Here is a 17597-nt window from a genome sequence, read left to right on the forward strand (position 1 = left end):
GGTAAGGAAACAGGCTGCTGACAGAGGGTTAAAAAATCTGTAAAAGAAGGAAACAGCCCAAAACATCACGCACAATACAAACTGGGCTTTGAAAGAGTACAATTAGTAAGGAAGGCGGCAGACGAGCACTATTGGAAGGAGATTCACCAGCTCAGAAAAGAACCTTAGAGGGAAAAGAGCTCCCTTGCAACCTGAACATATCCCTAACAGGATGTTCCTCACCACAATTACACTCCAAAGGGTACTGAAAAGTGAGTTTCTCCCTCCACGTGGTAATTCCTAATGGGAAAAATCAAAAACAAAGGGGTCTTTCTTTCTGTTCAAGACCTTTTTCAGTTCCCCACAACTGAAGGGAAGGGACACACAATGATCCAAAACCATCTCGAGAACAGCAGGGGTAGTTTATGTCAAATTAACCAGAATCCACTAATTCAACCTGAGTCCATTAACTGTAAAACAAACACAGTATCTCACACAGACAGGGCTGTTAGCAAGATTGAAATGGCCATGTTGTCTGTACCTGAATTGACTGGCTCCAAAGCAGTAGTCCCAATACTATTTGGACAATTTAATTTTTTCCCATTAATAATTGTAACCAAGCTTTTAAATTGTCCAATGTATCACTATCAAGCCAGGCATTTCTGCAAGATGTGCTACTGAGTCTTTTAAAGCACTACATCTCTGAACACAAATTATGAATTATCAGGTCATTGTTCCTGTACAAAAATCCTCAAATGCATAAGCAATTACCTGTTGCTTTAAAGACAACTGAAAGCTATTCTCAGTTTGAAAGAATTATCTTTTGTAAGAATTGACTGCAATTCTTTTAATTGGAAGCTACTGCTGCGCTATTTAGAACTGTTTGTGCTTTTAAAAATTATTTGTGAAAAAAAATCTGAACATGGCTTTGCTGAAAAAGGGAGTTCACAGCTCAGTAATTTTACCTGATGAAGATAAACACACAAAAAAATGTATCTGCAGAATCTGACACTTGGGAAAATTACTTAGGAAGAGGTCACTACGCACACCTACAAATGACACTTTTTCTTCCTACTTTGCGTGGAAAAGCAAACTGTATAAAGCACAATGGACAAATGGGAAAGAATTATTTTTATAGTGTCTTTGTGAGAGGTGTGACTGTTTATTCAGACAGGAACCATTCAAAACATATACATAAGCAATGGGAAGCTTACTGTCTATACAGAAACTAACCAGCAGTTTTGTCAGTTTCCCATGTTTTCATTATGTCAACTGCTTTCTGACTCCATTCTCAGTAGAAAATATACAGAAGGCTCCCATGAAGTGATAAAAAGTGCATGGGGCATTTACAGAACAGAACCACAGAACAGCTTGGGTTGGAAGGGACCTTAATATAGTTCCAACCCCTCTGCCATGGGTAGAGACACCTTCCAATACACCAGGCTGTTCAGAGTACCATCCAGCCTGACCATGAACACTTACAGAGAATGGGGCATTGACCAAATCTCTGGGTAACCTGTTCACGTCTCATCACTCTCATTGCAGAAACTTTGTTATGGCCAATCTATACCCACTCTCTTTCAGATTAAAACTTTGTTCTGTCACTACAGGCCCTGCTAAGAAGTCTCTCTGCTTTTCTTATGAGACTTCCTTATATACTGACAGACCACAATGAGATCTCCCCAGAGTCTTGTCTTTTCCAGGCTAAACAACAATAGTAGTCCCTGTATATGCAATTTACTCACTGCTATGGAACTTAACACAAGTTGCTATTTGAAAATGACTTCTCTAAAACCAGGAAGAATAGTTTCAGGAATTGAGTTCTTCATGGAAAGCATGTTCTTTCTGCTGCTCCAAAATCTACTTTTTCAATCCCAAAAAGAATCAGCCATTTTGGATACCTTCAGTTGTAAAAGTAGAACAATTCTTGAATATTTTTAGTGAAATCACAGCATGCGTATAAATGCAAAATGTATTTATGAATTCCATCACAAAATATGAAGCATATTTCATAGACATGGAAACTACCGATCTTTGTCAAGAGTACTGCTCTGCAAAACATGAAGAATAAAAACCCCTCCAGGCTATATAGTCTCCTTCCTACCTCCAACATGTGGCAAGAATCCTATTGTGCAGGGAGTGATGAAATCATTAACTGATAAAGTCTAAAAGCATACATTCAACAATGGCAAGAGAACAAGCAAAACCATCTCAGATGTTATTTTGCAACAAAACCTACAACATGTTTCAGTGAAAGGATATCTTGCAGGACTGTCCTTCAGAGCATTGAGGAACCCTGTTTGTTGAGAACCTGTAGAAATAGAACCCAGAATTACCAGCCAAGTAAGAAACTGGACTATGGGCTGTTTTTACAATAGTTAAAAGAATTCACATTTGAAGATAACCAAATAATCATGTAATAGATTTACTAATATGAGTCTCAGAATATGTTGCTCAGTGGCAACAACATCAAAAAAGCCCTTGAGCAACTTATCAGGTTTAGCATCTGCAGGATATTTTCTCAGTCATACCAAATTGATGCACACATACTTTCCCATGAACAAGATTTCTGATTACCCCTGTTGTTTTCAGACCTAATATGGAAACAAAAAATTATAACATTCTCTTTCCTTTTGAAATACTATTTTTCAAAGTAACTTTTTGACTTGGAAATTTTATTCTATAAATTCAGATTCCCAACTTTCCATCCTTTGTTTTGGAAGCAAAGCTCTCTTGATTATAATTCTGCTCCTACTGTACCTACACAGAAGATTTTTCTAATACGTTGCTGTTGCCTCTGGGCAAATAAAAGACAATCTAGTAGCTGAAAAGAGCTCAAAAGAAGCATGAGCCCATCATCTAGAAATGCAGAAGCATGCAAAGTAAAAAAGCACTTGGGTTCCATAACCATGAGATACTAATCAAAAAGGGTGATTTGACAATTTGCTGATTGCAACAAGTGAATTTGTTGTAGAAACTGACTTAATGTAAAATAGCTACAGGCACACAGTTTGAACTTTACTGTGTAACATAAATGATTTAAATGCATCAGGCCAGAAGTTTTCCCCACAGTAAAAATTTTCCACTTAGCTAAATTCATCTGAAGATCTGTATGGAGAGAAGAACCTTATCTTGGCAAGAATAAAGAAATATATTCATTATTCTCTAGACCTATCGGGTCAATTTTATTGTTTATTGTTACAAGTGGGAAGTTACTTACCTTGTATTTCTGAGCTTTTTCAGACTCTTATAATGGGTTCTTAGTTTCAAGGTACAAGACTGATGGAACTTTCCCTGCCTTCTTACTATTTTTAGCATCCTTAATGGCAATGGCAGCAGACAGGTGTGATTTTCATACCCTACTGCTGGTCAGAGTATTTCAAGCAGTGCCCAAAACATCAGAAGGAGAAGGCTGCTCACTGCAACCAACAGTTGAAATACTGATGCCTCAAACAAAGAGGAGTAACTGTAAAGACAGATACTACTGCTGCAAATGTGTTCAGCTTGGGGAGAAGGAAGAAAATCTTGCACGACAGTACCTTTAGTAACTGATTTACAAATTAGTTTTGTTATCTTCAATAATGTTATGTGCACATATTATAAAACCTAGAAAGAAAAAATTTCCCATGTGTGCCTCAGAAGGCCAGAGAAAACATAAAGATGTATTTTATATCTCATCACCACTTAGGCCCACCAAAATGCATAAAATTCCAGCTTGCAAGATATATTATAAAAATATACAAACTTTAAAAATTTGTCTAAATCAAGAGGTATTAAAATAAAATAATTTTGCCAGGACTTATGTATGACTTTGAAATGTCGCAGGAAAGTGACAGTCTGAGGTCTGAAAACCAAGACTTCCTTCAGCCACGCTAACAAAAAGCAGTCTGTGCCAAGAGGAAAGGCTCAGATTAAGTAACTGAGAATCCTGCTTAACAGTTAGCATCAGCTCAAGAACTGAAGAGCTACAGAACAGAACATAAATTGTTGAGTGGTAATTGCTAGAAATGTAGACAGGACGACTTCTAGAGGTATAGCAGGCACAAAGAGAGTAGAGTGATAAGAAAACCTTATTTGTAAAGAACTCTTTTTTTGGACACTGTCAAGCAGACAAATTTGAAAGCCAAGCTTGCAGTGCCAGTGTATTAATTAAACATCAAAGAACTAATCACATTTCATACCTGCTTCCATTGCCTTTGAGGATTGACCAATCTTTACAGCTTAAGGATGTTTTTCTTGCCCCATTCTTGGTAGATGAACCTCCATGGCAAGAATATTTTGCAGCTGACAGGCAATTGAGCATTTAACATTTACTATACATAATCTATAATATATACACACTGCTTAAGTGCTTCTCAACCACACAGAGGTACAATTAATTACTCTGCTCTTTGTCTAAATCATACTTTAGAGTTAGGTATGGCCACTGTAAATTTAAAATGCACTAGATAAACCTACTTAATATACAGAACATAAAATACTGACATTATATTGATAACTCATACTGAAAACTAAGGAAAAAGCACTGAAGTCCTTGTGAAACGAAGGTAGGTTAGTGTCAAAAACAGCTTTATGGTGTCAGACTAGGAATGTTTGCAACTACTGAACACTAGCAAAGATTGCAGAAAAAACCCATGTGTCTTCTTAAATGTAAAAGGTGTGTATGTATATATGCTCATGTATGCCCAGATAACTAACAAGCACTTAAGTATTAATGGCAACTGTTCTTTATCAATAATTTTCCTTGTCTAAACAATATATGCATCTTATCTCTGCTTTTTTCAACTGGTATTAGAAATGCAGTATCTGGTAGCATTAACAAGCTGTTCATTTAGACTCCCTCAAAATTATATATCCCAGTTCTAGCCTATGAACTATTTCTGAGCTATAGGAGAGCCTCTCCGTGCCTGCATCACAGTTTTGTGAAGAACAAGAGCAGGAAGTCTGCTCCTTAAAATACAACTTTTCTCTGCATGTTGTAAACAACTTTGGAAATTGAGCACAATCTGACATATTTTTTCCAGTAAAACATTCTCTGACTATTATTATTATTGAGTTAGCTTTATAAATGTGTCATATACTAAAATTATTATTTCTATCAGGTTTCTGTTGTAATACAAATATTCTGTTGCAATACAAACACAGAATACGAAGGAATAAAAGATCACATTTCTAAAGTGGTTAAAGAAACACTCTTTAAGATGATATCCTATATAATTAGTGAAAATACAGAACACTATTCTAGCAATAGTGGGTTAAAAAAAACCCAACAAAAAAACCTCAACTTCTTTAAAGATAAGTCATGTAACCTGTCAGCATAAATGTCACTATCATCATCATATAGGAGCCAGCAAAATCAGTTAGGGGTATGGAAAAAAAAGACAGTACCCAAAAGAGTTTTGACCTCAAACACAACCCAGAATACAAATAATAATGAGTCTCAAACTCATTAATATTTCAGATTCACTCTATTATGAATTGATTACTCTCAGAATGCCTATGCAAAAGAAAATAACATGTTAAAAATAGGGTTGAGAATGATGTAAAGCTGAATAGCAAACTATAAAAAGCATAGCTCAAGTCTATTTTCCAGTAATTTACCTCTTTGTCTGGATGGCAAATGACCCATGCTTACAGTTAAAAAAGCACAAGACATTTCTTTAGGTAAATGGTATTACCTGCATACTTAAACATACACTCTATGTGATGCTTTTCCAATAAATCATCCATAAAAAGACAAAAATAATAATTAAGAAAGAAAAAAAAATTAAGACTGCATTAAGGTAAAGTCAATGCCAGGCCAATGACTACTATGAGCAGTGCCTACTATAGACCAGAATGGGACTCATTGGGGATCATGAAGCTTCAGAGAAAAGGCAAATAAACAAACAAATAAATAAATAAACCCTGAATGATCAAAATATTAACTTAAAAAACTCAAGCAAATGGCTACATACGTAATCTGATTTCACCAGCATACTTACGAAGGATGACGTGGGTGATAACGAATGCAAATATAAAGACTGTCAGAAAGGACAGAGATAAAATAAACATATAAAAAAATCTGTAGTTTCTTTTCCCCACACAGTTGCCTACCCAGGGACAGTGGTGATCAAACCGTTCTGAAATGAGAGGCAGAAGAAAAAAAAATGGAAAACAATTAATAAAATGCTGTTTATTCAAAAAAATGCTCTCTGAATACTATATTACAACTCATGACTTAACTGGCATTTGCAAAGTAGCCACAGAGAAGTTCTTAGAAAGGAACAAAAAGTAGAAAGGAAGAAAAGGAGTACTTGAATGAAACTTTACAGTTTTTAAAGAAATCAAAGCATGGCTGAGGTGAGTTCCTGTTAAACTAAGAGCCTTACGGTGATAAATCATGCAGTCAGACCAGCAAGCATGTATTTATCCACTGTCACATGGAGCATCAGCAACTCAGCTGTATCTGATTTTTTCACAACAAGGTGGTATTTTTTCCCTTCAGAGCATCTTCTACACAAAATTGGGATTTCTGAGGTTCTTTCTTTTATATCTGTCATGATCACACCTCTGACTCATGCCTACTATCATATCATCCATCCATTATGGAACATGAAATATTTCCTGCTTCCTTTTATTGCTTCACTCAAGATATTCTTCATTCTAGACCCCTGTTTTCCACTTGGAGTTGACACTGTCATACAAGATCATTAAAAATAGCAAAGTCATTCACAATCAAACACTTTTCAAATGTTAAAACTTAAACACATGGTATTGAAACTGGTAGATGTAATCTGCATGCTCTGTCTCCTTTTTACCAAGCAAAACCTTTACCTCCCTGAGAGAATACTCATGGGAGTTTACTCCCTGAGAGAAAACTCGTTCATGAGACAGAAAAAGGCCAGGAGTGATCAGAAACAACTGTCCCCAACATGGGGGAAATGCCTCAGTGCTGGAAAGCAGCAGAGAGAATGGTTTACTCTGCTTCTCTCCAGGCAGCCTGGATCCACCCTCCATGTCCCAGTATGCTGGGTAATGGAAACAGAGCTATTGCCAGGACACAAACTTGCATTTCCTAACTTTGCGGAGATTACACTGACAGAACTTTAACTTTTTTTTTATCAAATCCAAGATCATAAGATAGATGCATTCATGCTGACTCTTTCTTTCACTCTCTGATCCTTGTCCAAATCCTGGTTTGTTTTCTGTGACTTTTATGCCTCCACTGACGTACTATCAAACTATTTGTGATTCCACAGGAAAGACAGGCCATAAATCTGAAGGCCTTTAAGCCGTGTATTAGAAAGATACATCTGACCAAGTACACCAGCTTATTTTAGTTATGGATTTATGTTAAAGGCCTACATTAGAGGTTTTCATTGAAGGATGTATTTAGTATTATCTTAATTTTAAAAAAATCAAAACAACACGTACAACAGATTTCTAAGTCCACCAGACTTTCAGGGTTGTTTTTTTTTTTTTTTTTTTAATGGTTTTGCATGACAGCTGTTTGGACCACATGTTTCTGCCATAAATCTGTTTTAAATTTTTATTTTTAAATCTGTTTAAACAGGGCTATTCAGGGTGAAGTCACTGAACTTTCTTAGGATAAGGCTTCAGAATACTCTGATTGAGTACTGCTAAGAATAGCAAGAACTAAACACTCTGGATAGGTGATTCTACCTGTTCTCAGTGCACTACAGTTGTATTTCCAAAATAAATTGATACTGCATTTCAAAAGTACTTGTCTTTAAATCTATGCTTCTGAATGAGCCCTCATACTCTGATAAACACTATTTAAATTCATTCATACATACAACTCATTAGCAAACAACACCACAAAGAAACACAGCTACAGAGCCATTTTAAAAAGCAGAATCCTAGGGTATTTTTGTACCCTACTGCTAAAAAAAACATATTACGTGTCTTGGAAGATGAATTTCATATACACAGATTCATTCTCTTCTATGCTGACACAGTAGGAAACGAATTATATTGACATAAAGCTGTTTCTAGCCATGAAACAACATTTGGATATATGCAGACATCTATTTGATGGATTCAGATAAATGCAGACAAAACATACACACAACCTCTCTATCTATAAACTCACATTCCTATACATACACATACTCCTTACTAAAGCCTGACTTGGTGTTTTTAGTCTATTTGTCAGTCCTCTTCAATTTCCATCTTCAAACCTTCCTGGTAAACTGAAAGGCTCTGCTTTCTCAATAAATACCTTATTAACCATTGTGAAGCTAAGTAACTACCTAAGATATTTACAAAGGAGGAATGGACCAAAAAGGCAGAATTCAAAAAACACTACTACAGTGCTAAACTGGAATCAACTCAAATGAAAAAAGGGGCATATTAAAAGGTTTATATGAATCTTATGATAAATAAATTTGGTCTGATTTTTCTTAGTCAGAAAACAGAAAGGCATGTGACATGTGCCACAAAACAGTATATTAAAAAGCAAGACATTATTTCATCCAGCAGAACATAAATATGTAAATGCAATTTAAAGATAACAGCCTTACAGCTTGTGAGCTGCTCTGCTTAGTTATTAATGCAGGAGAAAACTGCCAACCCTGGCAAAATGAAGAGATAAATGCTGAGCAGAAACTTCTAATGCTGTTAAGAAATGTAAATCTATTGAATTTGGAGCTGTTTCTTCTTCCTTAGAAAAACGCACAACCTAATAAGTATTAATGAAGAAGTAACACAGTGTCTTAAAGTTCTCCTCCAGCATTCCAAATGTCTGACAACCGAACAACCCATGATTTTGTAAAGGAAGCTCTGACATCTCCACTTGGACAATGTTGGCAGCAAAATTAAGACAACTTCATTGAGAAATGAAAAACTACTGATGCTGACAAAAATCGGAATTCCAGCCCTTGAGAACTTAAAATGCAGAGCAAATAGAAATGCAATTTCTTGTTGTGAAGAACAGACTGTTAAGAGGTGATGACTGCAGTTCTGGATAGATAACATACTACTGTATTCAAAAAAACATTTGTGGCAAGGTTAATGTAAAAATATTTGAGGCAGACAATTGAAACATTGGTAATATAAACTCTTGTTAATATAAGCCTATTAGAACTCATAATGAGGGAAGAAGAAAGCTGAAGCACTCTATGGATAGAAACATTGTGATACATCATCCTCCTACACTCAAGGTTAAACAAAAGCAGCAAGATATTTGCCTTCTTGAGGTTACAGCTGTATCTTGTATCTATCTAATCACAAACCACTGATAGAACAGATGGCCTCATTTCTACCATATCAGCAGTTCTGTGAAGTCTTTTGCCTGTGTGTTCACGGCTCTCCATTCTTAGGCCAAGCCTGGTGTTCATTTTACCCTGCAGGGAGCAGGTTGACAGAGCCAGATGAACCTAAAACTATGGCTTTCTTCCGCCTATCTCCTCAGATCACCTCATCAGACAACCACCAAAGTTGAAGCACTGAGAACACACTGGCAGAGAAGGGATGAAATAACACCTTCAGAAGCAGCTAAGTGTCAATTCAGCCTAGCTGTGACACCAACCTTACTACAGGTTAGCAGTTACCACAACTGCAGGAGAAATCCAGTTTTGATTAATTTTTCAGGATCTGAGATCAAAACCTGAAGCAAATAAAAAAAAACCTGAAAAAAATGTGTGAAGAGTTCATAAGGTAAAGCATCAACAAAAAGAGCAGATGAGTAAATGGACACTAAAAATGCTGCTGTACAACTCACAGAAAACCAAAGAGGTAAGAAATGTCAGGAACTGTCAGTAACAATAACAAAGACCATTTCATTACTCTTTCCCAAGTGATCAGCTTCTTTGAATTTAAATAATAACTTCTGAGGATAGCCAGCACCTCCATAACTAAATCCAAAGGATGAGGCTTCACAAGATAATTGAGCCAATCTAAAACCTTAGTAGCAGTGAAAGAGATAGTCACATGCTGACTTTCCCGCCACTTCATCCCACTTCCTTCCTTTACTGTGTAAGATGATGATGAATCAGGTCAGTTCCCTGGACTGACAGGAAACAAAAAGAAGGAATTATTTTGCTCACTGATGAGTGGGAAAAACTGACTTACCAATTGGTGTGTGTTACCAAATGCTCCATGAACGGGCACAGAGGAAAAAGAAATAAGGAAGAGGATGACATTCAAATCCCTTTTGAAGCAGCAAATGACTGTCAGCATGACTCAGTGGTCTCATTAACACTCACCTAATAACCTATGCTAACTGGATGACAAACACTATACTTTAGACATTCCTCATTTTTTGCCATCCCTGAAACATTTATATTTAAAACTCACATAAGAAACATTAACTGCTGGATATCTCAGATAAAAACAAAACTGAGAACATTCCCCATTTTACTAAGCAATGGTCTTACACATGCAGCGTTTCCTTCAGAAGCCACACCAAAGCATGTTCCTTGCTGCTTAGAACCAAAGAGTCAAATCTCTACTTTTCCACAGCACAGCATGTACACTCCTAAATACTTAAATGTTCTGCTTCCATTTTTCAATCACTACACTCCAGGAAACCATGCACAAAATGACCCAAATGCTTTCCTTTCTTTTTCAAAACATTTATTGAAAGCCTAATAATTTACAAGGAATGCAAAAGCATTTTTAAATGGAACATTTGTAGGCTGGCTTGTCCCTTCAGTTTGCAATACTTATTAACTGTTTCCTTTTTTCTTTGCTCAACCGGATCACTGCATAGCAGCATACATTTTCTAAAGCTCAGTGTGAAGGTAGGACTCAAAGACAAGAAGTTGACAGGTGCAAAAATATCTAGGTCATGTTACTAGGAGATTCCAGTGAGCAGAAGTTAAAATTCACTTGGTAATTTTTCCACCCTGCACAAGCATTGTAGGGCAAAGGCACAAACATAAGGCACTCTCTAAATGTTACCATCTTTCTTGCAAACATGTATCCCACGACTGGAAAGAGTCAAGAGCTCACTATGCAAATTCTGACTCAGAAGAACAGTCACATTACAGCTCAACCAGCTGGGCCAGGATTACTCAAAATTACTTTTGATAGTAGCAGTAGTACAACACAGGACTACAATGTCCATTGTCAAGGATTCACACTGAGTAATTATGTAGAGAGACTGACACATCGGCACATATTTATAATGATGACAATTAAAGCTTTTTGAAGGACTGTGATGTCACGATATGATCGCATCTATTCAGGCTTGACATTTTGTACAACAAACAGTACTTTCAGAATGTGATTGTACTTGAAAACAAATGTGATTTTTAGAAGTCCACACAATAAATGCTTTATTACAAAGAGTATTTATTGTCTTCTAAGAAACAGCAGTCCAACCCCAATTGCTGAAAGTGATGCACACATGCCCAAAAAGAAATATAACCCTTACATTAAGTCCTTTACAGTCAGTTCAAAATATCAGAAAGTATCAAAATATAACTTGATCTGATATCTGACAACATAACAAAAATTACATCCAATAATCACAGCATATTCATAAAAACTATCCTTAGCTCCAATTAGTGAAATAATCACTCCTAAAACAATTATTTATTTAATAATATTTTAAAAAACCACCCCCATTGATGGGATTTGCCATCAACTGGCAACAGCAATCAAATACTTGGACCAATTTAACTTACACACCATTCACCTGCCTGACAGTTGTTCCCCTGTCAATACCTTTGCTGTTACTTTTGTGGAATGAAACCTGAATAGAAATTGAAATGAAAAAAGGAGTGAATAACAAAACATCAATTGGAAGTTACATTTATATGCACGCTGATGTTATTTTAGAACATCTGTTATGGACAATGCATAATGGATCCTTTAAATCACCAAGTTTCAGCACTTTCATACACTGATTCCAAATCAAGACACCCCATGAAAACCAAACAAAGTGAGCATCTTCTGGCCTCATGCTAACACCTGGGAAATACTCACGAAAAATTTACTCCAAATTACATTCTGGACTCTAATCTCTACAAGGTGATGCAAACTGAAACAGTAATGTAACACTAGGAAAGATGGGCCTCCATTAATGAAATGAGTTAATAACGTACATGGGTATCTACAATAAAAAGTCAATCAGAAAAACAACCACAAGGGCAACTTAACATGTATTTCACTTTCATGACTGTTTAAACTGTTCCGGACAGCTAAGCTATTTGGGTGGGGTTTTAAGAAAATAAGTTGCAATGACAACTTTTTGCATGCTAATCAACTTCAGTACTTGCAGACTATTGCTTTCACAAAAAGAAAATAAACATGCTTAATTTTCAAAATAAAAATAGCAATTGATTTATTAGGAAAACATCCAGTCATTGCTCTAGGATAGCTCATAGTAATTAAACTGTATTGTCACATAGATCACTTCACTGCACTCTCCAATAATAAATGCTGACTAATTAACAAACTCCTTTGACTGCATGCACATTAATGGTGACATTTTCAAAGGCAGCAGCAGCAGTTAAGAATGGCTGCTCTTTGAGATACAGTGAAGGACCTCACTGCTTAACAGTCTCCCTTTACACAGCCATTCGAGTACAAACACCCTGGCATACCCACACGAGTGCCTGACACACACCCAACTGTGGAGAAAGAGATTTTAAAACCCCAAATTTGTCCCTAGGGGAAGCATAGTATCCTTACCAAATAACAGCATTCACAAAGTTTCAGGATTCATCATTTACTCAGCCAGATGTTCTCTGCATCTTTGCCTTTTTTCATATGCAGACCAATGCATAAGCCACAACCTCTCTTAAGTAACTTATAATACGATTTTCTTTTTTAAAGAGACTGACATATTTCACAATCCAATGGCTTAGGATTTAGAAACCCTGACACACATGCAATGCTCCCTGAATTTCCAAAGTACATCTAATTACACAAATGGCACAATCATAAATAATATATCACTTCTGTGAGTGCTGGTGTGTACGCCATTTGTCAGCTTCTTGTTCTACCTTTTTGGGGCACCCAAACAAAAAGAGTCCAAGCCATTTCTCACCTGTAAAATCTGGGGAAAATACATAAGAAAAGAAAGAATAAAGAAAAGAATGGTCATAGCAGGCAAATTTGTGCTTTTAACTGTTCAGCACAAGAGTCATTTCAAGATAACCGGAGCTAAGGTTTAAGAGGTTCAAAATGATGGGAAAATTGTACTCTATTCACTGCAGGACATGTAAGAAAAGAAATAAGCAAAGGTCATGAAAAGGAAGGCAGGAAAGGATATAGTAAAGTAATGAAGAAGGAGTGCTACAAAATAGAATTAAAACCAAGAAACCAAAGTCCCAACACACACATTAATTATAAAGGACTACAAAGTCCTGAGAAAATTATTCTCAGAAACATTGCCTGCATTAGAGAAGCCAAACAGTTACAATGCCATCTCTCAGCCTGCTTTTGAAGTAATTGGTGTTCTTCAGGCTGGAAGATGGTGGTATCTGGAGTAACTACAGGGAAAAGCTTGTCCCCAGAACACACTGGTAATTCTCACTCTTACATTGTCTGTGTTATGTGTGCTTTGGAAATTAATTCCCCACATTGTTCATACATAGCCACCCGCTTCTTGTTCAGCTTTCATTATAGAAATTGAATTAAACAAAATAAAAATTACTATTAAAACCAAACCAAACAAAAGGATATTATGCAGTCAATGTTGCAACAACCAAAAATAAATTAAAAAGGCACCACTGGGTCATTTCAGAAGCAAGCCCAACCACTGCCTTCTTTCTAGTATTACACAGTGCCGTCAAAACACAGCAATAACTAGCTTGAGCTCAGAATTTGCCTGGTTACTTTTATTCTAAAGTCTTTAACTCTTGTTTTTAGATGCATGTTATGTTTAACTCATTTGTAATTCTGAAGCAATATAATGGTACACAAAACCCTTGAGGGGCTAACTTCCAAATGACATTGACAGAGGCAGTAAAGAAAGCAAATCAGGAATACACCCAAGGTATATGCTTCAGGGAACACTTAATTCAACCAAATTTTTTAAGGTATTACATAAATGGAACAAAGTACATTTATATGAAAATAGAGATTTTTCTCGACACTACTAAAATACTGTAGAGATAAAGTAGTCTTAAGTATTACCATGGCTAGAACTCAAATTAACTTTTTTTTTTAAGCTATTTCTTGTTATTTCTATCTACACATAGCACACAGACATTTATAAAGAAATAGTGATGAAACAAAAATCAAACAAGGTCAAGTAACAGATATGCCTACTAAACAACTAGAAAAAAAAAGTTTTTGTATGTACTTACATATTTAAAATGCTGCAATAGATTCCTTACAGAATAAACAACATTAATAGCAAACACAGAATGAAAGAACCTCTCTTTCACGCTGCATTCATTTGCCAAGTATGATAAAACACCTTTAGGTAAAAGTAGCACACTGTTTGTTCTGAGCAGTGAGGGCTGGTTTGAGGACAGACTCCATTCCTGTACCACAGAGTTTCTGTAGCTGGTTTATAACTGCAGCAAAATCTTTGGAAACTGTGGTAAAAAGGAATGCATGGTCATACTGGTAGTGAGCTGCTTAAATATCATATGCTATGCTTAAATAGCATAAGTTATTTAAATGTCCATATGCCTGTAAAGTAGGACTACTAGTGCATAGGTTTAGTTAAACCAGTGAGGAACTAACAAACAATGACACAAAAACACTCATTGCTATTAAAAGATTTATTCAGAAACTACATAAAAGCATCATCATATAGACAATACTAACTTAAGAGTGGTGGCAAACTCTGATTAGTGTACACTCTGATTAAGTGTACACTCTCAGATTGTTAGATTTCCACAGGTACACGAGCCATCCAATTTTCTTGACACCTGTTTTTAATAGAAAATTAGCTGCAGGTACTGGAAGAGTTCACTTTTTGCATTCAGAACACCTGAATATGACAAACACCTGTATCTAATTAGGAAACAAAGCTACTATACAGTGTACCCCGAAAAAGTTAATTTATTGTAATTCCCAATATAAACACTGAGGAGAAAAACCACAGCAAATTCATTTAATGGCTTTAAAACAAATAACTCCAAATTAAAAAATGTGCAACAGGAAATTTCACTGATCATACCTATCTTATGAGCAGAAAAGACATCTCCATTATACAAGTCATTTGCCCACTCTTTTCTGATAAATATTCATAATAATTCACATCTGTTTTTTCATCACAGCCATGATCAAAAGACTGTATAAGTTGTTTCCCTGCCATCACTAATTTTATGTTTTACAGAATAGGTTTTCCAGCTGTGGTATGAAAAGGACACAGATTACAGAATAACCTATTGGAAAATCCTTTATACCAATGTATTAAAAAACCAGAAATTCTATTTCAAAATAAGCCTCAGGTTGTACAAGGGAAGTTGCTCTTATTTTTGCTCTCTCGGTCAAGACAACAGCTTTTCAACTTTTATTTAGGGCACTGGTCAACAACTGTATTTATGTATTATCCAGTTTGCTGAGCAATATCACAACACTGTAATGTTCACATTACACATTTGCTAAAATACTTTTCTGAATGGGCCAACTGCAATTCATAAACATCCCTACTTGCTCAATAAAAGCAAGCTCAATAGGTTTTGCAACACTTACAAAATTCTAACACATCAGAAAAATTTATTTACTGAAGGAACCATCTACAGATAACAATCAATTGTATAGGGCCAAAAGGCTAATAAGCTTTTCAGTCCAATGTAAATGTACTCCCTAAATGAGTATCATCTAAACATAAAACTCCAATTCTTCCAATGACTGCTTTATATCTAAAAATATCACTGCTGAATGCTGCAATTACATTTCTCAGCTGGAGACATCACTCTACATTATTTTCTTGAATGCATAAGATCCAGGCTCAACAGTGTGTTAATCAACTGCGCTAAACTGCAAATGTGAGCTAATTAACTGGAAACCACTCAGATTTGATTGGTAGGATTTTTTTGGTTTGCTTTTAAATCCAAGCATATCTTAATCATGTCTGACCTCCACAGAAAAGAGTAATGAAAAAGAACAAGATATTCAGAGAGAAAAAAAACAACCCTATAATTATAAAATATGCTTAGGTCCTGACAACATGTACTTACTCTCAAAATAGCATGTTTGCCCAGTAATTTCTTATGGATTCTGACATAAGTACTTCTAGTCATAAAACTGCTCAAAGGTAAGAATCACCTACAGTGTGTATTTTGGTCACACAGCCCTAACCATTTGAACTGTGCCTTACAGTTAGTTACTAATGAACTAGAGAAGCAGCTCCTTGCCCTCAATTTTGTTCTGTGAAGAAAACAATTCTCAGACTCCCAAAAAGCCTGGAAAGGTCATTACACATCATATGTGGCCTTATTCGAGTTGGGTGTGTTCTCTGTCGTTAGGGCAGGTTAGGAAAGATGTATTCCTCAGAAAATGAGTTCTCTTCTTAGACCAGCAACATCTGCTAGGCCAAGTCTCCTTTTCTGCCTCCTCTAAAACTCTTAACACTTAACAGATCTTGTAGGAGAGGAAGATGAACAGAGCAAGTCACCTCATGACAAATCTTGTCAGTAACTGTTTCTTTCTGTCTCCTATGAAAAGTATTCGTAACAATATATACGCTACTAAATTGAACATATGCTGTATCTTTTTTTTACTCACCTACGCAGTTATCACAAAGGCTGCAATGTGAGGCACGAGGTGGGCGGAAAATCTTGCAAGTAAAACAATATTTTAGTTTCACTGTCTGTCCATTGATGATCACTTCTTTTGTTCTGGGAGGGGGGCGATATCCTCCTGAACTGGAGCCATTTGCTATATCTAAACATGAAAAGACAAGACATGAAATGTTGCACATGAGCTATGATGTATGCACAAAAGTGTCCTTGATGGCAATCTACAGCAAATTTCAAATTTGTATGAACACATTTAAAATAAACCATTTTCCCCCTCCTAATTCTCAAGTGATAAATAGCAAAGAGATATTTCACTGCAAATAACACCCAAAGCCAATCAATCTGAATCAAAGAAACAATCCAAACTGATTTCTCAAATGCTGACAAATGCTTGAATTTCATCTAGGTGTAGCTTTTATGCTAGAAATACTGATGCATAGAATTTCCTAACATAACAGTAATAGTTCAGATTTTTTTCTTTTACAAAATCTTATTATTCCTGAGTATGTACATAATCATTGAAAGAAAATTACTCAAACCAGTCAAGGGGAATTGTTTAGAGGAAAAATGCTCTTTTTCCTAGATAAACATTTATTTTATAAAAGGCATATTGACTAAACTCAGTATTTCTCCTTCCTTTCAAGAAGTTCATAAAATGCACCACAATTATTTTAAATAGGCTCTGGCAGAATCTCAAAGGCAACTTCTGTCTTCTCTGGTGAAGTGAGACTGGTGAAGTCCAGCCCATTTTATTTACAACACCGTTTTTCTAAGAGGATTTCCTCCCAAACATTTGCAGGGAAGTTCACAGAGACAGCAAATCCCAGCTGAGGCGAATTAATCTTAAAATCCAAGGGTGAAAGCTGATGCAACTGAAATCAATGTAAACAGTCTTGCTGACTTTCCAAGGACTGAGAATTTTTCTCAAAATCCTAAGCTGCATAATCAAACTTGAATGTTCCA

The 17597-nt window shown here is 36.0% G+C and overlaps 1 protein-coding gene across 4 annotated transcripts in view; it reads right to left on the reverse strand.

Moving 5' to 3' along the window:
- The window catches only part of ZDHHC14 (zDHHC palmitoyltransferase 14), a 94177-nt gene that overhangs the window by 17648 nt on the left and 58932 nt on the right, over positions 1-17597 (reverse strand). For all 4 annotated transcript variants that reach the window (XM_083858444.1, XM_083858442.1, XM_083858443.1 and 1 more), the window contains exons 3-5: positions 16621-16779; positions 5964-6101; positions 2242-2290 (exon numbers count right to left, since the gene is read on the reverse strand). In XM_083858444.1, the coding sequence (XP_083714570.1) occupies positions 2242-2290; positions 5964-6101; positions 16621-16779 (346 nt within the window). The remainder of the gene's footprint in view (positions 1-2241; positions 2291-5963; positions 6102-16620; positions 16780-17597) is intronic.

The sequence above is a fragment of the Zosterops lateralis genome (genome assembly GCF_965231275.1).
Source record: "Zosterops lateralis genome assembly, chromosome: 3".
In the NCBI taxonomy this organism is placed as follows: domain Eukaryota; kingdom Metazoa; phylum Chordata; class Aves; order Passeriformes; family Zosteropidae; genus Zosterops; species Zosterops lateralis.